General features: G+C 38.6%; 1 protein-coding gene across 4 annotated transcripts in view; it reads left to right on the top strand.

The window, feature by feature from the left end:
• The window catches only part of LOC124153580 (attractin-like protein 1), a 99,960-nt gene that overhangs the window by 48,453 nt on the left and 26,897 nt on the right, over positions 1-24,610 (top strand). The window contains exons 11-16 of one of the 4 annotated variants that reach the window (XM_046526842.1): positions 322-726; positions 7,699-7,878; positions 17,403-17,546; positions 19,223-19,372; positions 19,569-19,733; positions 19,848-20,064. In XM_046526842.1, coding sequence (XP_046382798.1) covers positions 322-726; positions 7,699-7,878; positions 17,403-17,546; positions 19,223-19,372; positions 19,569-19,733; positions 19,848-20,064 — 1,261 coding nt within the window. The remainder of the gene's footprint in view (positions 1-321; positions 727-7,698; positions 7,879-17,402; positions 17,547-19,222; positions 19,373-19,568; positions 19,734-19,847; positions 20,065-24,610) is intronic. The other 3 variants (XM_046526843.1, XM_046526845.1, XM_046526844.1) reach the window with 3 other exon arrangements.

Raw genomic sequence — 24,610 nt, forward strand, 5'->3', positions numbered from 1 at the left:
GAAGCATGAAGGAACGAATGTCTGATCCCTTGCATAAGGTAATAAAAAGTTTTTTTATGAGGAATAATAGAATTTTTCCTGAATTTAAAAAATAAATAACAAGGTGGTTGAAATAAAACCCTTAGAACTGAAGCAGGTTTTTCTGTATAAGGCATTGATTTCAAGCAGGAAAGTGGAGTTTATTTTTCTTCTTTTTTTTAAGAACACATTACTTTTCTTTCCTTCTATTCAGTCACTCAGGCCTTGGAGAGTAGCCAAAAATGTGTGTTTCTATTTTTCGTTGTTATTCACAAATAATTTATGCATACACTCTTGATGCAGGGAACATCACCAGTGATGTTAGGGGAGGTGGGAGCATGCAAGGGCCTTTGCCAGCTCCACCTCCTCCCCTATACACATCCTCTTCATCATCTCCAACCACTTCACGAGTAGGTCAGTCAGATGCCGCTGTAGATGGTTTAGCTGCCCCCTCTGCAACCGAAGTGATGGTAGATTCTCCTTCTGCAGCTGCTGTTGGGATTGGCAGTGACATCTCTGTTGAAGGAGTGATATGCAATACGCCATGCTCTGAACTAACCTCATGCATGAATTGCACAGTGGAGGAGTGCATTTGGTGCCAAAATGAAGGTCGCTGTGTTGACAAGAATGCATACACCGCATCATTTCCCTATGGGCAGTGTCGAGAGTGGACCACTCATCAAGGCCGGTGCCGTTCAACATTGCCAGGTGAGAATTCTTCCTATTCTTTTGTTTTTTTTTGACATGTTATAGCCCTCGGAGGTGAATACACATTTAGCATTTTTTGCTGGATTCCAATGGAGGCACATTCATGTCATCAAACATTAGTTATGTTGAGATCCTCTCAAATTTCCTTTCATGGAATGCTTTAGCAATCGATAACTCCTCTATATATTGTAACTTGAGTATCATGAGCCTAGTAGTTTTAAGAAAAACCATATAATTCCCAAAATAATTATATGCATGCTACTTATATTTTTGAATAGTCAGCTTTACTTGCCATTATCACAAAATCATGTGTTGATTTATCATTATTTTTCGTAATAAGAGTTGCAACGAAATTCTAAGGCCATTGATTTAAGGGGCAGCTGCTTATTTGGGAGAAACCTACTGGAACAGATTCAAATTTAAAATCTAACTAGAGTTTTCCCCAGTTAATGACCCCAGAAAGTAATTTAATCTTGGTTTGCTTTCTTGGCATTTCCCTTACAAACCAATGAAGATGTCCAATTTTTTTACCTTTTGAATCTGATTTTGTTGGCACATTCTTCTTCAAAATTTGAAATAATCCTTAATGTGTTTACCTAATTATTCTATATTTTCTCTGTGACTTTTACTTTAAGTCATAAAAACATTTTCAATGTATGCTCCTAGGTATGAAACCTCACCTTTATTGCTATAAATAAGGCAAAAGGACGCATAAGCTCTTGTTTCCTCATTAAATATGATAACTCATACATTAAAATTTCACAGTCTCAACTTCTTCAAAACCTAAGTCAGGTCTAAATGATGCAAATTTTAAGGTGTTTAAATGGTGTAGAGCACAACTAAACGTTATATATTCAGTAAGTAATCCAAGAACATTGTAGACTCTTACTTACCTTTTTTGTCGATACTCGTACTCATTTAAGTAACAGTGTTAAGGTTGCATTTGCATTACCTTGGTCATGAAAACACATGTAAGGAATAATAAATAAGGCACCGATGATGATGATGATGATTGCACTCGCAATTGTGTTTAAGGAAACTCTTAATATATTTGAACACAACATGAACACATGTATGCAGCACTTCTGAGTGTACTTTCTTGAATAAATTGTGCAGAATGACTGCATATGCATTCCATTGGTGGCTGTTTGAAGGACACCAATGCAAATATGAAAACAGATAATAAAGTAATCAAGATAACAAATCTAATTGTTGAGTGCCTGCATTCAAAATAAACTCTGCTAAAGCGATTCTAATTGTTCTGATTCCCATTCTAAATCCTGATTCCCAGTTCAATTCTGATAGTGTGCGAAGCCAATCTAACACTGTTGCATTCTCTGTGATAGTTTGCAAAATATTCTGATTTCCAATGGGACTGTCTGGTCTGTTAGTTCATAGGATTCCTGCAATACCGAGAACTGATGCGAGGAGCTGAACTGAACAAAACAAGTGGAGCAAACCTATCCCTATATTTTACCTGTAGAAAATTAAATAATTTTGCATTCTATTTGTCTGTAGTCTCATATGCTTCATTTTAAGGCTCAAAATATCTGTTCATGGGGAACAGTCAGGGTTATTCAGTTAGAAAATACTGTTTTTCAGATGATTAGAGTAAATGAAAGGTTAGTGTGGTATTGTATGGTGTGTGCAGCTTGTCGTAGTAATTTCAAGCAAATTCTGTCCTGGGCCTTAACTTGGTTATCTGTATGCAGAACAATATCTGCTGTCCACTTGTAGAATAAGCCAGAATTAATATTTATCAACCCAGTGTCTGATGTTATTCGTGTATTTAGCACCAGAAAAGTTATTAAATGCTGCTCTTATGAGCAATTTAGACTCATACACAGATAACTGGTAATCAGTTTCATTGATAAATGAGTACTTTTGGTAGAATGTAGTGATGGGTCGGTTCGATTCCTCGATTCTCAGCCAAGAACCGGAATCGAAAATGAGTACTTGCCAAGGTGAAAAATCGATTCCGATTCCAGTAGTACTTCAAACCACAAATTTATATACGACCGCGTTTCCAACAGTCATTTGAATTTTCGCGCCGCGTAATCGTAATAACAAAACACATTATCTTCTAGGGATATGCGAGTACTTGAAAGTTTGAGTCGAGTCGGTGGTACTCGACTCGAGCGTGTCGAGCAGCATTACAAATGTCGAGTTGAGAAAGTTACGGTTACAGAGCTTTCGAGGCTAGTAGGTCCAGCAATCTGCCGACAGGAAGCGCTAATATGAAACTCATGTAGTAATACAGTTTTTAAAGCCTATAAGTCATTCTAATGCCTTGGCCTGGTAGTTTCAGCTTGCTGTATACTCTTTAGTTGTCGAAGTGGGCGCCAAATACCTTTACGCCAGCCGCGGCGGCCGATCGTCTTCCGACCCGGCGCACACCGGTCCGAAATCGGAAAAAGCTGGAATATAGTCCAAAATCACCTTTTTGGGGATAGAGACTTGAAACTTAGCGTGAATACTCAAAAATCATTACCAGATATAGATTTATATGCCATTTTACATAAATACGACCCTTTAGTGATGATACAGTGGCCCAAACATGACCGACTTTTCAAAACCACGCGCGATCTCGTTAATCCTCGAAATTTTTTAAATTTATCCAGGTGGTGTTGCGTTGGCATGATTTTTATGGAATAAAAAAACGCAATATTCCTTTCACCTGGTGCTTTGCCTATACTTCCAATGACTTTTAAAGATTTTGGCTTTCATCTGTCTGGTTTTACAACGCAAAATGGTCGACCCGTTTTTCACTTGAAATTTGACATAAAGTAGAGATTATCTTTCGTTTACGAAAAATATAACTCGGAAAATTTGAACCACAATATAAAGTAGAGATTTCTAAAGAGTGCTAAGTAGAAAAATTGGAAAAAAACGTTTGCGACGAAGGAAATACGAGCGATTTTTCAATCGCGCGTCAAGGCTGAGCTACTCACTGCGGAACTCTGGGGCGTGGTAACTGAGGCCGATTTTTCAAGTTTTTTAAAACTTTAGTCTTGAAAAGCATCATTTAAAGCACGGATAATCGTCTTCATTGACTTGAAACACTAAACTGAGGGTGTTAAAATGGGTTACGTATAGATCGACTTGAACATTTAATGCATTACTCGTGTGAAAATACTAAGGCTTGGATATTTTTCGGAACCATCCCACGCATAAGAAATATGGCTCGGGTATTGAAGTAAAGTGAAGAGATTAAGTCGGCATGCTTAAGAGAGAGGAAAATAAACTGTTTCCTCGAAAGGCAACAACCGATACACTTTTTCCCTTTCCACCTTCGCCGAGGTGAGTCGCGCGGAAAGGGGAGTTTTCACACCACAAGGCATATTTTAGTCTTTTGTATTACTGCGTCCGTCCGATGTGATATTCATTTGCAGCGTTTAGTTTCTTTCTTGAACTTAAAAAAAAAAACAAGAGTTTTTGAAGTTGATTAAACAATGTGAGAAGTATAGATTTTTTTGGCTCTACAAAACTAAAGCTAAGTTCTTTAGTCCATTCGCTTAGTCACTTGAGTTCCATGAGGACTCAAGATCCATAAAGATCGATGATATAGTTTTTAATAAAAATGCCAGTTTCCGAAATCTTGCAATTTTGGTAGGAAAGTACTTGCCCAGTCACACAAGTGTGAGGCAAAAGGCAATTTTCTGCAGGCAGTAATACTGTAACATGGAGACATCAAAACCTGCTGGCTGAGCATGAGCATGTTGGTTTTCTGCTTGGGAATTTGAAAGGGCCAAATATTACATGATTTATATACGTAGTATTTAATCTTTATTATAACTGTGAATACGACTATTCTCAGAGCTCTCCCTTGTAGTTATAAGTGATATTTTTCTTTGAGCCTATGGCGTCAGAATCGATGGAATCAGTATCGGTAGAATCGGAATCGAAATGTCAGAATCGGGATTGGAATCGTTAAAATTTTGGAATCGACCCATCACTAGTAGAATGTAAAAAAAATAGTTAAATATGTTACACCCATGGAATTCTGTAACATATTTAAATATTAAACATGGAAAGCAAAGAGTGTGCCCTTTTGAGGTTTATTTATGAGCAATTAAGCTAAGTGGTCACAATAAAATACATAAAATGTCACGACGTGAAAAACCTAATAGCATCAAATAAAATTGCTGCCGATAACAAATTGTTTTCATTCCTTCGAAAGTGATGGATATGCCTCAGAAGAATTTCTCCGGAAGAGTCCCGAGTGCATCCCCTTTGATGTCTAATTACACTACAAACACGTACTTTGAGGAAAGTTGAATCCAAATTTTTGTTTCCGAAAATCATCAGTTCAGACCTCTTAAAGCAATGCACTGTTAAAGATATATTAACCCAGTTAAAAGTTAATTCCATTACGAATAATTTAATACCAGAATATATAGTGGATATAACATAGTTAAACAATTTATGTTTAACTTTTCGATTTGCTGAAATAGATTTTTGCATTAATTTAACTAATCAAAATAAAGTTTTAACCTAATGTTTAAATTGACTTTGAACCATAGCACAAATTATGAACAGATAACTGACCCATAAATTGACCGCAAACGTGGACCAACTCTCCTGTTCATCGAACGCAAATGTTCAAATGAACACGTAATCAAAATGAACTCGAGATCCCAAATGAATAGCCAGAGGAAACAAATGGTCTCCAGAAAAAAAGAAAGCCCTCTGAAAAATGAATACCCTCTGCAAAATGAACGCCGTTGGGTAAAGAACGGCCTCCGAAAAATGAACACCCTGAGAAAATGAATGGCTAAAACGAACCTAATAATTTGAACACTCATTTGAAATATTAGGGGGTTCAAACCATTCAGCAGCTATCCTGTTGGTTTTCGTGGACGGAGGGGAATGGTAGAGGAAGATGGGAGGGCTTGGTCGTCTATGATGCACTTCGGTGGCCTTGGATGGCCTGCATATTACCCACCATCTGTTGTAGCCACCACGCACTTGATGGAGTAAGCTGCAGATTAAAAATGCCTCTTGGTGAGGATACCTGTTGGACTGAACATGCTGCACGTGTGCAGTGCAGTCATGAACTGTGAACTTGGAGTTTTAGAGAACTGTTAATTTTATAAACGGTTCATTTCAGTGAACAGTTCATTTTGGCAGTCAGTTCTTTTTGATCCATCTGACTGTAAGACCGGAGGTTAATAGTAATGAAGTTCGTAAGAATGTTTCTTTTAGGAATCGTCAATCGCAAAGAAACCTTGCCAATTACCTTTCTCTTCAATCTCACTTTCTTAAGCCGCCGAGTAAAAATAACATCCAAGTCATGTGTACTATAAATGCGATTGAATTACGTGCAGATTTATTAAAAAAAACAAGCACATTCGTTTGATTTTATCAATAGAAGATGATGTATGTAGTTGTTATGTCCAAATAATGTATATTGTTAAGTACAATAGGGAAAGAGGTCGGGGAATGATGGTCACGTAAGTAAATAACATCTGAATGGAAGTTGACGTGAGGACATTATTCGCCGAATGGTATAAACATCGTTGAAAGACCGAAATGCAACTCAATGAACCTTAGATCCAAGTCCATCAGCTTACGATGACCCTGATTGTCATTAATTCTGGGACCTTTTCAGTCATAACATATCATTTATAAAAATTAAGTACTATGTTATGATAACTAAACTGTAGAACTATCACATCTACCAGAAATAGCTTGATGGATATCAAATTGATGAAATATGGATTTGAAATGACATCAGAGTCTTATCATTTGAATAAAATTAAGCCTAGATCTTGCACTGTGAATTCATTTGGTAGGTCCTTTTCGTCTCCTCATTGTCATGACCATCCGACATCAAACACCTCCATGTGTGAAACACAGCCCCCAGCTGCAGCTTGAAGTAATTGAGGGTTGATATCTTCCCAAATACTGACAATTTACTAGTGGTAAATAGTGGGTCACCATGATTCCACAGGAATGAAGCTTATTAAATGATATTGCGGGGACACCGAAGTATCTCCTACTGAAAAAAGAACCATAATTGATGGAATAATGGATTTATGTTGCAAATGATTATAATGTAGCATAATGTATATCCACGTATATGTCGTTGCTTATCCGTGGAACTTTGTAGTATAGGTCTTTTTGTAACTGCTGGGACCGGGACAGGTTTGTAATAACGATTATTTTATTATAGATAGGACTAGTCTTTTTGTTGGGGCCAACAATTTACTTTGTAAAAATGAGAACTTCATAATAGGGTCGTTCGTGTTAATGAGAGTCTGTTGTGTATCTAGATGCTTCTCATGAACAGGGAAGATGAGAAATTGTTTTATTAGGTGTAAGTGCTCACATTCTAATGTTCCCTAATCTCCTGAATATACCACACCTGCTCCTGCATAGCTATTTCTGTGTTATTTAGTAAATTTTAAAAATTTAAGTGTATCTACAGTCATCTTGTTTATCCTTTGTACCTCCCCTTCTCCTCCTTACCTGTACCTTCTAATCTACAGTTGCTAAAAAAACTCCCTTGCTTCTGTTTTGGTAGTTGCATGTTATCATGCTCTACCTATGGATATGGTACACAACTAAAAACATTTTGATGTGAAAGTTCTCCAAAACTGAGTTGCCCTTCTTACATTGGAATGTGAGCTAATAACTTTACCAAACAATTTATCTTCGCTGTTTTTATCTTTACAAAATCCTTAAACCTACCCGAAGGTTTGTTGTGTGTCACATCACACATCATCACCTTTTTTGTCTTAATGAATATATTTTTGTCTTGCATAATGCAATGAAATGTTTCTACCATTAAATTAGAATTAGCATGATGCACCTTAGGTCTTTGAGAAAAGTAGAAACTTAGAATGCTTGTAAATTTTATTCTTTGAGTGTTGCAAGTGTTCATAATAATCAGAACTATGTTCTATGTGTTGAATTTTCCTTACAGTTATTTTTTTGCTAATGATTTCATGCTTACCCTATTATCCACAGGAAAATCCCCTTGTAGTTTTTACCCAACGTGTGAAGATTGTCGTGCTGATCCCGCTTGTGGTTGGTGTGATGATGGCTCAGGCACTGGCTTGGGTGCTTGTCTACCTGGTGGTTATTCTGAGCCTTTAGGTCCCCAGTACACATGCCAACCTAACCATTGGTACTTCACACATTGTCCAAGTGAGTCTTGTTTCCTTACTAACCCTCATGAATTTATGTATTGGTGGGGTGGTCATTCTCCTGGATAATCTGTTAATTCTCTGATAGTCTGACTTTTGTTGTCCGAAAAATCATGCAATTTCCTGAAAAAATATCTTTGTATGCATCAAAGGAATATTTTCCTCATCCTTAAATGCAATGGTACATGGTCAATATTTGAAAATCCCATTCCCAACATTACATTCACATCATGCTCCTTTCCTGTTGAAGATTATTTAATACAGTAGAACCTCACATATGAAACTTTCAGTGGAGAACCATAAAAAGTTTCATAAGGGAGGAAGTTTCATATGTAAGGTTGTACAGTAAGGGAGCGTAAAACCCTCTTCAATCAGCCTTGATATTTTTCCAGGTTGCAATTACTCATTTGGAGGCAAGAAAATGCAGCCTAATAATCTTATTTACCAGAAACACCATAGGTAATGTGTAACCTTAAGAGGAACATACCGCATAAGCATGTGTAATAGGCGCACCCCTTTTTTGAGCATCGGAGCTATGAAGAAAAAAATTTTGCGGCATTTTTTTAATACTATCGCGCGGTGTTGCAGACGTACGCCTGAAATTTCAACAGTTATCGAACTTTACTCTTTCAATATTTATTGGGAGAAATTTTGATAATTGCGGCGGTAATAGCGGCATAAGAGGGAGTAGAAAGAGTTCCGATCCTCTCTTTGCATACGCCGTTGCTCTACGACGCTTGTCCTATTCTCCAACAATTTTGTTTAAATGCTCTCGCAGGAGTATTGCAATAGAATTGCAGCCGTGGAAAATTTTAAGTCAAAACACGACAGGCATTTAGCATGAACCTTCCCAAGAGCTTGGACAACAATCGGGGCAATCTCAGCGCCGTAGGATAATAACCACGTCGTAGATTTAACGGAACCACACTCGGCCCTCCATCAGCCAATGCCTCTGCCGTTTTTTTTTCCTTTCCGAGACCCCACAGGAAAATAGGAAAACATCAAGATACAGGGGAACAATGGAAACGTGTTTCATCCCTACCCCGTCTCACCAATTGACCTTGATCGATCTCCCAGTTTATGGAGGCCAAATGCTAGGTGAGTCATCTACTGAGCCCGAAGATATCTCGATAGCTTTCAATAATTGTATGACACACACGAGGTTCAAAAAAGAAAGAGATCTAACGCGACGCATATCTGACAGAATTTAAGTTTTTTAACCTCTAATTGTTTGACACAAAGATTTCTAGTTACAACTAGGCTACTAATATTCAAAATAGTCCAAACAGGACAATTTCGGAAGAAACAAGCGTTGCATAAGCGCATTCAAACAAGACGAGACGGACTAGAAACTTTAGGCAACGCAAACTGCGTATATCACATTGCTGCGCCTTCGCCCCTTCGCTTTGAAGGCAACGATGTCACATGCAAGATCGGACGTGTTCTTCCCGCTCTCCTTCGCTCATAGCCTCGTAGCTTGAAATACGGAGGGGAGGGAGCGCGCTCCTTCCCCTCCGTATTTCGTTGCTTGCTTGCATCGCGCTCCTTACCCTGGACCTCTCCTTCCACGCTCTTCACTTATAAGCATTTCTGATTTCTTCCATCCACAATTTAGTCCAACAATGAACACACTCGTTCGAATTTTTTAAAGCGCAGGTTTTGATACCAATATAATTTTCAGTGGCATTCATCCTCATATTAGCGTCTGAAGATGATTTTTGGGAAATCAGGTCCTCAGCATAATGGAAATTACTCGGCAAGACAGATATTGACTATTAATCAGGTATGTCCTTCAAAAATACGCGTTTATCTACGTTTGATAACCAATTACTATATGCAGTATAAATGCTGCGGGATGCCCACTCATTGCAGTAAATTTAGCGCGCCCTCCGGAGCAAAAAACCCTGCGCGATCTTTTCTATGTTCACCTCTGGGGTACCGACGTGACGGCGCGATGCTTACAAGAAAAGCAAACAGGAGCATTTTAAAAATACGTCACTAAGGGAGAAACTCCCCTGCCTGCCACTTGTTTTTGACTTAGGATTACCGACGACTCACACTGAAAACCAAGGCTACTCAGTTCCCCTTAGACTTGCGACCAGTGAAGGGGAGGGGGGAAGATAAGAAGTTTGTGTAAGAGGCGCACCCTCATTTTCGGCTGCAATTTCTGGGAAAAAAGGTGCGCCTCTTACACGCGCTTATACGGTAAATTTGCATTCTTGAACAATGTTTCCCATGGTCAAACGTCTTGGTCAAATTGTTAGCATTTCTGACTCTAAGCCACAAGGCTGCTACTCTGGTGAAATGGAAAAAAAAACTAAATATTTGCAGAGAAGCCAATTTTCGAAAACAGTTGGCTCATTAACAGCAGTTTTCTGGCAATTCATTTAATCAACTATACACAAACAAAGATTGAAGAAATAAGATACGCAAGGAAAGTCATCCAAATGAGCCCCATTAGAGATGGTCCTATCCCTGCTAAAGTGTTGTGTGAAGGGCACTTCATGTGCAGCAATCTGACTAACAGATGCGAGGTTAAGTCGAGGTACCATTTGGCGGCTTTCCTTGTGAGATGACTAATGCCGGAAGAGGGGTTCTTTTAACCATTACCTCCATAACCTTACCTCCTGACACAAATGACAGCAGTCTCAAAATACCATACCATATATTAATTCAGAACGCACAGGACCTGGGATATCTCGAAATTAAGATTTTTCGTGTGTTTACATCACTTTTTTACAGTGAGCAATTTAACTAACCACAACTGCCATTACGACCGCGAGTGATGAATGAACAAAAATAGCTTAAGAGCCTTGAAAAATCTCCCCTCTTTGTATGTCTTCTCGTTAAATAAAGAATATTTAGATAAAATGTTAACAAGAGTAGATGGAGTCAACCGGGTAGTGCCTCTCAATCGGCATCCTTTTGCGAATACAGCGCTGGGACCCTCGACTCACAAGCCACATGATTTGTCTTCACGTAATGTTTTGCTTTCCCATTTCTGATGACAGCACCAAAAAATTTTCGTATTAATTTGGATCTAATGGTTCTATGACATTTCTGGGTCTAAAGGAACTCTGATATCTTTTACATGTTGAATTTGACTTATGTGACGACTGACAACACGAGTTATTCTCCAAGGACATTCACTTTAGCCCCTGTTCCCTTGGAAATAAAAGCTTTCCACATGGTAGAGTTAAGCTAATAGGTATTCAAAGTCCAACCATGTTTCATTTAGACCCACTGAAAAATAAGTTGAGTCACTTTTGATCAGCTTTCCCCTAGTTCTATTCGTCCCTCGGGGGTGGTGTTAGCCCATGGAATGAGACGTCGTTGCTTCTCAACGTCGTCATTATAATTCTGTTACTGTCGCCTTGGTTCACCTTTTACGTACGTGCATACTAGAAATAATATTATCATTTTGGATAATATTAGAAGCCAACATTTTGGGCGGGCCCAAAAATTTTTAACGGCTCATTTGGGCATTATTTTGCTGGGGCAATGGAAAACTTAACGTTGGCAAAATTCTAGGAAATCATCCATTAGAGATAGATATTCCGTGTAAACGATCATCTTCTTTAATTACAATTAATATATAATGAACGGTATCGCTTATTATTAAAAACGTATTACTCTTTACTAGCATCTCCCTGTAATGTGTGCACAGCACGTTGGCTCTTGTGACTAAAATCGGCGTGTGTGCCGCAATCTTCTCGTTGGACTGTTCTCTGACAAGTTGCAAAAAAGAGGTATTTCATTCATTGGGACTGGAAAAATATGTTTCGTAACCGAGGTCGTCATATAAATGAAAAATTTCATAACCAGGGTTGGAAATACATGGGTTCATGTGGAGTTATTCACTGGACCAAAAAAAATTGGTCTACACCCATGCCTCGTATAGTGCAAGGGATGCGTTCCTTGGGGTCTTTGCGCTATACGAATTTGTGTTATACGAGAGTGTTTTAACTAGAGATGGGTCGAATAGCAGATTTATCGAACTCGAATATTGAATTCGAATATTAAATAATTACTCGAATATTCGAATACCTTGAATACCAAACTATGAATGCGGTAATGTTTGACTCGGTTGCCTATTCATCAGGAAACCCACGATTTTGGCGAGTAATTGTGATTTCCTTTAAAGGATTCGAACAGGAATTTATCTGATTAATGGAATATTTTAATTTTATGGAAACAATTGGGCATATCATTGATTCAACTAACATCTCTTTGAATTCAATTGATTCGGCTTTAACTTTGTGAAAATCCATGTTGAAATGAAAATGTACAACCTTGGTATCTTTTCACAGGAAAAATTTATTCGTACGACGCGTTTCGACGCTGAGGCATCATTATCAAGTACACTCTTGTAATATCTACAATCCAATATATAGCCAATTCTGGCAGGGGTGGAGGGAAAGGGTTATACAGGGGGGGAAAATTGGGAAGGAGTGGGAGGGTTGGTGAGGGAATGGTTGGGCTTAATCACGCTTCCCAACCATTCCCTCACCAACCCTCCCACTCCTTCCCAATTTTCCCCCCCTGTATAACCCTCTCCCTCCACCCCTGCCAGAATTGGCTATATATTGGATTGTAGATATTACAAGAGTGTACTTGATAATGACGCCTCAGCGTCGAAACGCGTCGTACGAATAAATTTTTCCTGTGAAAAGATACCAAGGTTGTACATTTTCATTTTAACATCTCTTTCTTTAAGAGATGGGTCGAATAGCAGATTTCTCTAACTCGAATATCGAATATAAGGGGATGAAGAAAGGCCATGTTGCCAGGAAGTATGGCATAAGCGCTTCCACGCTTTCAACTTTTTTGAAGCATTGTCTGAGGATAGAAGACAGTGCTGTGGCAGATTCTATGGGACCTCAGTGAAAGAAAATTCGAACAGCCTATTATGAAGAAGAGGACAAAGTAGTTTATACTTGTTTTTAGAGATGGGTCGAATAGCAGATTTCTCGAATTCGAATATAATTGCTCGAATATTCGAATACCTCGAATACTAAACGATGAATGTGGGAATGTTTGACACGGTTGCCTATGCAGCAGGAAATACTAGATTTTGGGGAGTAATTTTGATTTCCTAAAAAGGATTTGAACAGGAATTTAGCTGATTAATGGAATATTATAATTTTATGGAAACCATTAGGCATATTTTTCTGTCTGATGTATACATTCTTATCTACCAAACGCCATTTCAGCGGCATGCCCAGCTGATACTGAGATTCAGTTATGATCATAAATTACGTATGATATGATTATCTTCTGGCAAATATTTGAAGTATTGTTGAAGATTTGTTTGAGTTCTCTGTCCTGCTGCTGTGCTCCATCATCTTTGCAGACGTTGCTATGAATAACTTTATTCTTCATCAGGACCATATTCTAATATTCTTCATACTGGGTGTGAAGTGCCATGTTCATATAGAATGTCTCTCTTCTTTAATGCCGAGAGGAGCAAGGTTCCAACCGGAAAATGACAGGAGAAACATCTTCCATTATCGTAAAAATAAATAGGGAGACATTATTATCCACATTGATAGTTTATCTACCAGAGACGTTTTATCATTTCTCAACGTGTGTGAAGTATTGGTTCACTTGCATGAATTCCCAAAAGTGATTTGCAAACACCTGTACCTTAACCTCATTTAGTTTTTGTGTTTCTTTCTCCACCGTATTGAAAGTTATGCAAAGGCTCATTGACATAGAGAAAAGATTTTCTTAGTTTAGCACTAAAAAACAGTTGCACCATAATCGTAAATATAGTGTGGAAAGAGCAAAGAAAATACTTAAATTTCAATTGAAAAGTCAGCAGAGAAGAAGAGAGACAATTTTATAAGCACGGCACCATTTCCCCGATAATGGAAGATACTTTTCCAGCCTCTCTCCGGTTAAAAACTTACCCCTGTTGCTGGTAAAGATGAACCATGCCCTTCTCCACAGTTGGAGAATGTTCCCAGTGGGTGGGGTGGATAAGACTGGGATGGGGATTGCCTGAGGAAAGAAGTGCGGACAGCATAACGAGTGGTGAAGGGGGCAGGACAAAGAAGGGTGGGGAAAGGACCTTCAGCTCTGCCTCAGACTATGTTTGGGGGCCATATTTTTTTACGACGCACTCAAGCTCCGTCATCTTAATGAGGGAGTGAATGGAAAATGCTGGGGAAGGAGAGGTTTGGAATGCATAAGGTGGGTGTCAGCTAGATCAGCAAAAGGCGGCAGGAGGGAGTAAGCAAAGACTTCGGAAAGAAAGATCTCTCGGCATGGGAGAACAGGGAGGCACGGGAGAAGAAAGTTCATGGTTAGAGTTAGAAGTGCGTCTTCATTGCGAGTAGCCTGAAAAATAAGTTGGTGGTTGATAGAGCCCAATACTTAAGATATGTAAGTTGTTTATTCAGGAAGGCTATTATATACACGAAAAGGTATTACCCAAAAAAATCTGTATTTTTTTTGCTTTTTGCCCTTCTCCATCGCAGCTTCCACCATGGTTTCTAACATGCATAAATGGGAATTAAATTGGGGTCCAAATCGTTTGCCAGATCAAAATATCTTGATGTTTGGAGGGCAGCGTATACTTCTTTTTTATTTGGTGAAATTACTTCCTCACTTTCATCTTCGTTGCAATGCAGATATTCGATATTTACGTCAGAATAATATTTATTGCTATCGTGCAATATATTGCAATTGCAGCTCCTTGCCTGTGGTGGTCCTTGAGTTTGACTCACAGCAGTGGCAATGAAGCCATCTCACCCCTTCAACTACAGTTTCGTTTCGCCACAGCGTGAAAAAAACCTTGAAAAAAACCTACTGGCTTTTTTATATATACATAATCTTTCCGTATGCTGCCTCACCATTACAAAAAGTGTTGAGCTGGAAGCAGCGACGTAACGGATATCTATTTCTCCAAAAGAGGCAGCAGGTTAATGGTACGACATTTCTTGCCAAAGATGGAACTAAAATTTATGCTCAGGAACAATGAAAGTGAGAAACAGCTTCATTAAAAAAAATAGAATTGAAAATACCCATATGAATGCCATTGAGAGATGTGTTGAACTTTATAATATACCGTATAAGCGTGTGTAAGAGGCGCACACGTGTAAGAGGCGCACCCCTATTTTGAGGAACGAATCTATAAAGAAAAAAAAATTGCGGCATTTTTTTATCCTATCGTGCGGTGTTGCAGACGTATGCCTGAAATTTCGACAGTTATCAAAATTTCCTCTTTCAGTACTATTTGATAGAGGAAATTTTGATTACTGCGGCGGTAATAGCGGCATAAGAGGGAGTAGAAAAAGTTCCGATCCTCTCTTCGCATACGCCATCGCTCTACGTTGCTTGTCCTACTCACGAACAATTTTGTTTAAAAGCTCTCGCAGGAGTATTGCAATAGAATTGCAGCCGTGGAAAATGTTAAGGCAAAACACGACAGGCAGATAGCATGAACCTTCCCAAGAGATTGGACAACAATCGGGGCAATCTCAGCGCCTTAGGATAATAACCACGTCGTAGATTTAAGGCCCCTTGCTCACACACCGATTTTGGACGGCCGGTAAAATATCGGCCGTACACATTCCAATAATGAACAATGGGAGAGCATTGGAGCTTGCACACGTACCGAACACACGCCGGCACCGGCTAAATGCCGGTTAGCTTCCGGCCATTGTCACTGTGAATCGCCATCGCCGGCTCAAAAACATAGCAACTTATCGTTTGACCGGTAAAAATCCGGCGTGTGTGCAAGCATCGCTTCGCCGGTAAAATATCGGCCGATATTTTACCGGCCGTCCAAAATCGGTGTGTGTGCAAGGGGCCGTTTTTTTCCTTTCCGGGACTCCACAGGAAAAAAGGAAATTATCAAGTTACAGGGGATCAATGGAAACGCGTTTCATCCCTACCCCATATCACCAACTGACCTTTTTCGGTCTACCAGGTTCAATTCTCCGAGTTTCTGGAGGTCAAATGCTAGGTGAGTCACCTTCTGAGCTCGAAAATATATCTCGATATCTTTCAGCAATTGTATGACACGCACGAGGTTCTAAAAAGAATTAGACCTAACGCGACATATATCTGACAGCATTTAAGTTTTTTGAGCTCTAATTGATTGACACAAAGATTTATAGCTAAAACAAGGCTACTAATATTCAACTTAGCCCTAACAGCACAATTTCAGAAGAAACAAGCGTAGCATAAGCGCATTCAAACAAGACGAGATGGACTGGAAACTTCAGGCAACGCAAACTGCGTATATCACATTGCTGCGCCTTCGCCTCTTCGCTTTAAAGGCAACGACGTCACATGCAAGATCGGACGTGTTCTTCCCTTGCTCCTTCGCTCATAGCCTCGTAGCTTGAAATATGGAGGGGAGGGAGCGCGCTCCTTCCCCTCGACCCCTCCTTCAGCGCTAATCCAACAATGAACACACTCGTTCGAATTTTTTAAACCGCAGGTTTTGACACCAATATAATTTTCAGTTGCAAAAATCCTCATATTAGCGTCTGAAGATAATTTTTGAAAAATCAGGTGCTCAGTGCAATGGAAATTTCTCGGCGAGACAGATATTGACTATTAACCAGGTATGTCCTTCAAAAATACGCGTTTCTCTACGTTTGATAAGCGATTACTATATGCAGTATAAATGCCGCGGGATGCCCACTCATTGCAGTAAATTTAGCGCGCGCTCCGGAGCGAATCACCCCGCGCGATCTTTTCAATGTTCACCTCTGGGGTACCGACGTGACGGCGCGATGCTTACAAGAAATTCAAACAGGAGCATTTTAAAAATGCGTCACTAAGGGAGAAACTCCCCTGCCTGCCGCTTGTTTTTGACCCAGGGTTTCAGATGACTGACTCACGCTGAAAACCAAGGCCACTCAGTTCCCCTTGGACTTGCGACCGGGGAAGGGGAAGGGGGGTAGATAAGAAGCTTGTGTAAGAGGCGCACCCCCATTTTCGGCTGCAATGTCTGGGAAAAATGGTGCGCCTCTTACACGCGCTTATACGGTAGTTTCTTTACTGACCCCTGGGAATGGAATCTATCACTAAAAATTGATTATATATTCTAATGTTTATAATATAAAATTCTAAATCCTGCAACCAACTACCATGAATGTAATAAATGGTGAAATTTTGGCATGTTGCCTGTGATTTTAAATTTTTTTTCAAATCCTAGCTTGATCACACTCAAATCCCTGCTCAGGGAGCCCTAAAGTTACTTATGATTCATGATATTTAATAATCAGAAAAACTATAAATATCTGCTCTTAATGCTACAAAAATCGAGGAATTTCAATTTTCTTTTTGATTGCCGGCTTATTGTCCATTTTTTTAATCCAATCTCTGTTGGGTATGCATTGTAAATATCTCACCTATATTTTTTTAACTCAAAAAGGGTTCTAATTTTAATTTAATGTGTATGTAATTTTTACTGAGTTATTCTTCTAACTAGATTGAGAACTGATTTTTTTCTAATTTTTTAATACTTGTGTGAAAGTTAAGTAATTTCTGCTTTTTCATTTGCAGCTTGTCAGTGCAATGGCCACAGTACATGTTCAAATGGAACCAGTGTATGTAATCAACCATGTGCAAACCTAACACATGGAGCTCACTGTCAACACTGTGTTCCTGGTTACTATGGGAATCCAATCAATGGAGGCAGATGTATTCGTAAGTAGTTTTTTGCAAATATTTTGAATTTTGCTTATTCCATAATTTTATTTTTTGGCTATACATCTATGAATTTTAACCCTTTCGCTGCTACAAGCGGGAATACCAGCAAAAAACATTATGGTTATTGCCTGCGACATGCGGGGATATTCCACGACTTTCAAAAAACTTTTCCTTTCAACACCACATGCGGGTAAATATCTACGTTTTCAAAAAACCCTCCCTTCGGTCGTTGGTGCTGTCATCGGCTCGAAATTCTAGCGGAACTAACGTCCATTCGTGCGGCGACATTCAGCGACGTCAAATGAATGATTCAATTCATTTTTTTCTGGATAATAGGCGAAATAATGGAACCGATGAAAATCTATTGAAGCAGCAAAAGGGTTAAGGTACTTACACAATTTTGCTCGCTAGGGGGGGCTCTGCCCTTCCACACACCCATCTGAATAACGCCCACAGCCTTTTTTGGTCTCTCAGTCAGTTTTTACAATTTTTTTTCTGCTGTTTGATCCACATGGGTCATATTTTTTCAGTGATATCCAACGTAATTAAATTGAATCCTTGGAATGCATAACAGTTATTGGCTTCCAGGCTTTCTGACTGTCATGAGGTATGGACTAATAGGTGCCGTAATGACTTTGACCATTAACAAGCTTCTCCGCAAGGTTCAAATTTCTTATTACCATCAATTTTTTGAGTCCCAAATGACTCTGAAAAGTAAAAGCATTGAGGCAGTTGGCAACACAGTAGTGCATAGAAAATTTAGTTTTTTCGACAATTTTTCTTAGGGTTTCAGATGATTTTAGAGGGGGTCGATCCTATGACTTTTTGTCATATCTCATCTCATTCACCCCAAACATATGTTTGAGTTGGTTAGTAGTCGGAAGTGGGTTTTATAGTAGTGTATGTTTTTATAGTAGTAGATGTTTTTTCTAGGGAATTAGTTAATTACCTCAAATTAGATGAAATAAGTTTAAGGAAAGAGATGCACTTTTAAAGCGGAAAAGAATCTCTGTTGGCCACAGTGCAGTGGAAGGGGCAAGGTGGCAAGGGAGATTGGGAAAATGCTGTGGGGACTTTGTTGAGGAAGTCCATTCTACATAGTCCCATGGTTAGTTAAGTTAATGTCTGAGGAGTAGAGAAACACGATAGTGGAGGGGTTGGAAAAGGGGTATTGGGAAGGGTAAGAAAGGGAGAGTCGTGGAGGAAGTCGAAGGAGTTATTTTGGGACTGTTAGCAGGAGAGACCTCCATCCAAATGCTAGTGTTTCATGCTTTTTAAGAGTGTCATATTATGCTTGTAAAAACTTGCATGAAAATACTCAAACATAAAAAGCTTGAAATAAACATCTACATACTTAAATATTTCATTGGCTGTATGCCTCCAGTATCGTCAGCAAGATTGTCAGAGATATTCTGAGAGAAAATGACAAGAAACTTCTCTAACATCCTTGCTGACAAAATTTGTTGCATACTACCAATGAAATGTTCAAGTAGTATTCTATTTTTCTAATATACATCTTTTTATGTCTATTTTTATTGTAGTAAATATATATATCGTGTTTCAGCACAGTGATAAGATTGTTATTTTTTTAAATTTATTAAATTGAGCATTTATATTTGACTTTATGAGTCTTTTAATTTCAAACATTTCTCCTTGCCTTTCCTAACTTGCAGCTTGTGAGTGCAATGGCCAAGGAACTCAGTGCCATCCAGAAACAGGGAAATGCTACTGCACCACCAAGGGCATCGTGGGCGACCATTGTGAACGATGTGATACACAAAATCATTACTTTGGGGACCCCACTGATCACGGATCTTGCTTCTGTAATGTATCCAAATTATAATTTATATAATATCCATGTAAAGCATCATTAATGTGTGAGAATTATTATCTCCTAGAATTACTACAATAAGATGTATGAGGTTGACTTCTGTGTTTAATCCTGTTTGAATTATTTTTCCTTATCAATATGTGGTGCTATAATTTGTGTAATGTTTGTTTTTGTTGAAATTTTTGCAGATGATCTTACCATTGATTACCAGTTCACTTTTAATCTGTCCAAAAAAGAAGACCGTCACTATACTCAAATCAATTTTAAGAATAATCCACCCAAACCTGATGTTGATGCTGACTTTCATATCTCTTGTTCTGTGTATGCAAAAATGAACATATCCATTAAGACAGGTATGTTTCAATTATGACTTATTTTGAATCCTAATCAGTTTTTTCTTTATATAAGTTAGTTATTGTCAAGGCTGACCTTTATCGATGTTAATTTTCAATATTTACTTCTTACAGCTAATAGCCCAGAGAGGTATCTGGTTACAGATAAAAATTGTTCTACATTCCGGTCACGCTTTGCCAAATCTGAGTACAGTTTCGGCACTGAGGACAATGTGACCTTGACTACATTCCATGTGTATGTTTATGACTTTCATCCACCATTATGGATCCAGATCTCATTCTCCCAGTATCCAAAACTTAATTTACAACAATTCTTCATCACATTCTCAACGTAAGTATGAATTTTTGGCTGCATTTCTCCTTTCTGTGTTGTATGTTATATTTCACATGTCTCTTCAAGGATGGGTCATAATGGAAGTGTAAACCTAGGTATTCGTGGTTGTTAAATTTTATTTTATTTATCAATTATTTGGTGGATATACATTGTAACACTTTCATTTAACCTTCTGAAGTGCGTTAAAATTTCTCTTAATGATCATTCCTTTTGAGTGAAACCAGTCTAAAAACAGTTCTTGTGTCACCCAGGCCCTTTTGTTGGTCATCCAAATAACAGGCAAATGCTACTTTGAATACCATTTCATTGCTCGAGAAGTTAGTGAATGATAAATCATAACTGGCTTTAATTTGAAGTCCCCCGAGGCATTAGCATCAAGCAGCAACATGTAGCAGTCTTTAAATGTCTTGAAACCTGACTCAGGTTTTTCTTCCCTGAAAATGAATGAACAAGATTGTATTCTCTCCTAAAACAATTCGGTCTCGTCGACATTAAAAACAAGTTGTGGGGGAAAGAATCCACTCTCAATCACAGACTGGAGTTCAACAGAAAATGTTGAGGGGATTGTGCTATCAACACTTGCAGATTCACCCAATATCATAGCACTAAATCACAAGATCGAAGTGTAAAATTCTGGAACCAACGGAAGCTTCCACTAAATGTCTCAGAGCAATTTCCTCCCTCATTTTTATAGATTCAAATAAAGCCACAGCTTTTGCATAAACAACTGCCTGTGATAGAGGAACATCATTCAACCGTTTATCATAAATTCAGGTACATATTTAGAAGTCTTTCCATTTTTTCCAGCAATGAACTTAGCACACGTGTTGACCGCTTGGCTAAAGTTGGTGCAGCTGATGTCACTGATGTTTTAACCTCATCTTTATTCAGAATAATAGTGCGGACCACAGTCTAAACATGTTTAAATAAATTGTCGTGAGCTTAAACTTACGCACAATATTGCTTTGACACTCTCTATTTTCAAAGCAAGTGATCACTTTCAATATCTCTTCTTGGTTTATGCTTTTCCTTGATAACTCCTTTACTTCTCTATCTGATATTCCTATTTTTCACCACTGTTCACTTGATTTTTACTCCGTACTCAAAATCACCTTCTAATGCTGAACAACTGCCACACTGTATTCCTGAGAAGTAGAGGGCTTACAGCTGCTAGGAAGGAAAGAAGCCATCGTTTTCGAGACTCTCTGGGACCCTTTACACACTGATGCTATTCATAAGCAACTGGGCCTCTGGTCCCCGATGACCTTGAAGGTTGGACGAGTGGACCCTTCACATGGTAGTCAATTTGCCCAATAACCTATGACAGCAAAAATGACGCCTCAAACCGTATTGCTCTCAAAAAATTCATTTCCACAAGCACCAAACTTAATTAATGATCTATATTAACTGATATTATTCAGTTAAGGAGATTAGATAAATTACTTCGGTAGGTTGGCTATCTGGATGCATGACAAGTAATGTTTTTGGCAATTGCATTGCAAAGGATTTTGACAAATATATAAACAGAGAATAAAATATGGGGCAAGCAATACTATTAATATGTGTCAAATGAGTGTAATTTTGTGTGCACTTAGCACTATTTAGCAATACACACTTCTACACTAGAAAACGAACTTTAAAAATTTAAACAATAAAATTCTTAAAAATTAACACAAAAAAAAGTCCCCTGAGCGAGCATCGATCTCGCTACCTTCACCTCCACAGTCGGACACCGTATCCACTGGGCTATCGCCTAATTGTTTAACATGGGCGTTCAAAACAGTTTATATAGCGTACCATCATTTTTAACGGCTTTTAATTGCTTTTTTCTCGGAATTTTACGAGAAGTGCATCGTCTCGCTTCGGCATATTACATTTGTACCCATAAACTACCGATTCGCAAAATTTGAGCTCGATCGGCGATGCGAAGGTCGTGTATTCCCCTTATTAGATAGAAAGTGCGGCAGATATTTTCTTAGGCGAGGTTGACCTTGCTCATTGTCATCAGTCAGTTTTGCGCAACTCCTCTTACCACTCCTCAAGTCTGTGTGTGAAGAAGTCACTTTCGGACTCGTTTTATATTTTAATTTTGGTTTACAGGTGCAAATACTTTCCCTGATACGATTCTACTGGGGTATCCTTTAGTTTTGTTAGTGACATGAATAGAAAGAAACACAGAAGACGGAAAAATATGTATTGACGGCCAACATCATTGTTGTGGGGAATGTGTATATGTACTGGTTTTGACTAGATTCCTTTCTAATCATCCAATTTCTGACCAAAGTACCCATACAAACCTGGCAGATTTCCACCCTTAGTCCACATCATCGCTCTCTGCTGTTTTGGCTAGATGCTTTTCCACCTTCCACTCCATGCATGCGGATTAAAGAAAAAGAACTACAAAACACTGCAATCTCTTGTAAAGTTTGTTAGAGAAAGCTATCAATTTGTCTACACCATTTTCACTCCTGAGATGTACTTCAATAACACTGTGGATTTATGCTGTACGATTTCATGATTGAAGTTCTAGAAATTTGCTTCAAGAAATTAGGAGTGGAAAACAAAGTAGATTTTTAAGAGATACAGTAGAATCCTGATTTAAGGTTTTTCAGCGGGGACAAAATTTAAAACACTAAATGCGGAAAAACACTAAATGAGGACCTGCCATTTTTTTCAGGTTTTAGGGTCTATAATGACTGGAATGGCTTTTTATGAATAAAAAAATATTATTTTAAGTAACTAAAAGGTGCTGCATGCAGCAACAAATTCATTGATTAAACCTTCTTTGCCCAATTAAGGTTGGATAATACTTTTCCGGAATCAGCTAAAAAAAATGGGTAGTAAAAATAAGTAATGAGACGATGACAATTGTTTTACCTAATGAAATATTTTCAGAAAATTATAATATTCATCAACTTAAAAGCATTCCCACACGGAATATTATTATGGAAATTAGTGATTCCATTTTATGCATTTTTCAGTTGCCTCGAAGAAAATTTAGAATTTTTTCTGTAAAAGTGACATGTAGGTGACTATAGCACTTCTAATATAATAAAAAAGCTGTAAGTAGGTACTTTAAAAATCGTCATTGCATCAATAAAGATGAGTGGAATAAAGGGACAGTAGAAGATCGCTAATCTTGAATTCTAAACTACCGAATATCTAGGAAAAGGGAGGTTTTCTGGAATTTTGCCAATTTAACGTTTTCTGTTGCCTCGGCGAAACGAGCGATTTATGAGCCTCCTGTGCACACATTTTGGATTTCTAGGTCATCCAAAAAAGGAGAATCTTTTTTCTAGTATGCGTCCAAGTCGATGGTGATTCAACTCGATGATAACACCAGATTCGCTGTCATATATCCGCGGCCTCATGCAGGTCGAATGGAGCCGGTAGAAGTTTGTTACGCGGCGCGCTGATCACCTTGACTTCGACTCACCATGTTTCTCGGCAGCTTTTAATAAAATTTGGTTGGACCTTGAATAAAGATTAGCTAGACTCTGTTAAGTGAGAAGGTTTAATCTTCAACAGAACTGGATTTCATCTGAAAAATTGTCAGTGCCTCTGAAGTTTGGCAATTTCGTCCGAGTTATGATGTCGCAGTCAACCACCAAGGGATTCCTGCTGGATTTTCGTATTTTTCCTCGCTAATCTATTTTACCGTGATTATGCGGTGATTTTTTTCCAGCATGAGCGATTTATTTAGAGTCATGGACCGTGACAGTTCGTCAAAACTCCGATTGTCATTCACTTTTGAAATAAAATAGCACCAGATCTTTGAATCGACATCGATATCAACCAGCCGCATTTCGGTATATGGGCTCCGGGATATCTAAATTACGATGTAAAATAATATTGTTCCGTTAGGAAAGAATGCTTTCACTCACGATAATGACAGGGGAAACACTCAATTGAAAACATTACGCGGAAACCATCATTGTAGCGGCCCTTGGAGGATAACTCGTGTCATCAGTCGTCACGTATCATCGAAGTTCACGAAGTGAAGGATAAGGTAGTTAGAGGTTATCAAGGGATGACTTGGCTCCATCAGGTCGGATCTGATACAAAAAGTGTCTTGTGTTTGGATCAGAAGTGGAGCGAAACATTACGAGAAGACAAATCACCCAGCTTGCGAGTTGAAGGTCCCAGCGCTGCATTCGCGGAAGAAAGCAGTTGTAGAAGCGTTCCCTGGTAGATTCTATTGACTCTTGGTAAACTTTCACGAGACTCTTCTTGCTGATGAGCAGAAATTCGAAGATTTGGATAATCATTTGCATAAGCCGTCAAGAAAAAACGTTAAATCGGGCAAAAAAATATTGTGCGGGAAAAACTTTGACGACCATAAATGCGGAAAAACGCAAAATGCGGAAACACTAAATACGGATAATTTTTACATTGTCCTAATAGGGAATGAATCGGAACCCCCAAAAATAAACGCTAAATGCGGAAAAACGTTAAATGCGAAGACGTTAAATCCGGATCCGACTGTACATCATAAGACTCGCCGCGCTGCGCGCGCTCGTTAGGAGGCTACGCCCTCTAAATC

Source organism: Ischnura elegans, chromosome 2 (assembly GCF_921293095.1).
Source record: "Ischnura elegans chromosome 2, ioIscEleg1.1, whole genome shotgun sequence".
In the NCBI taxonomy this organism is placed as follows: Eukaryota; Metazoa; Arthropoda; class Insecta; order Odonata; family Coenagrionidae; genus Ischnura; species Ischnura elegans.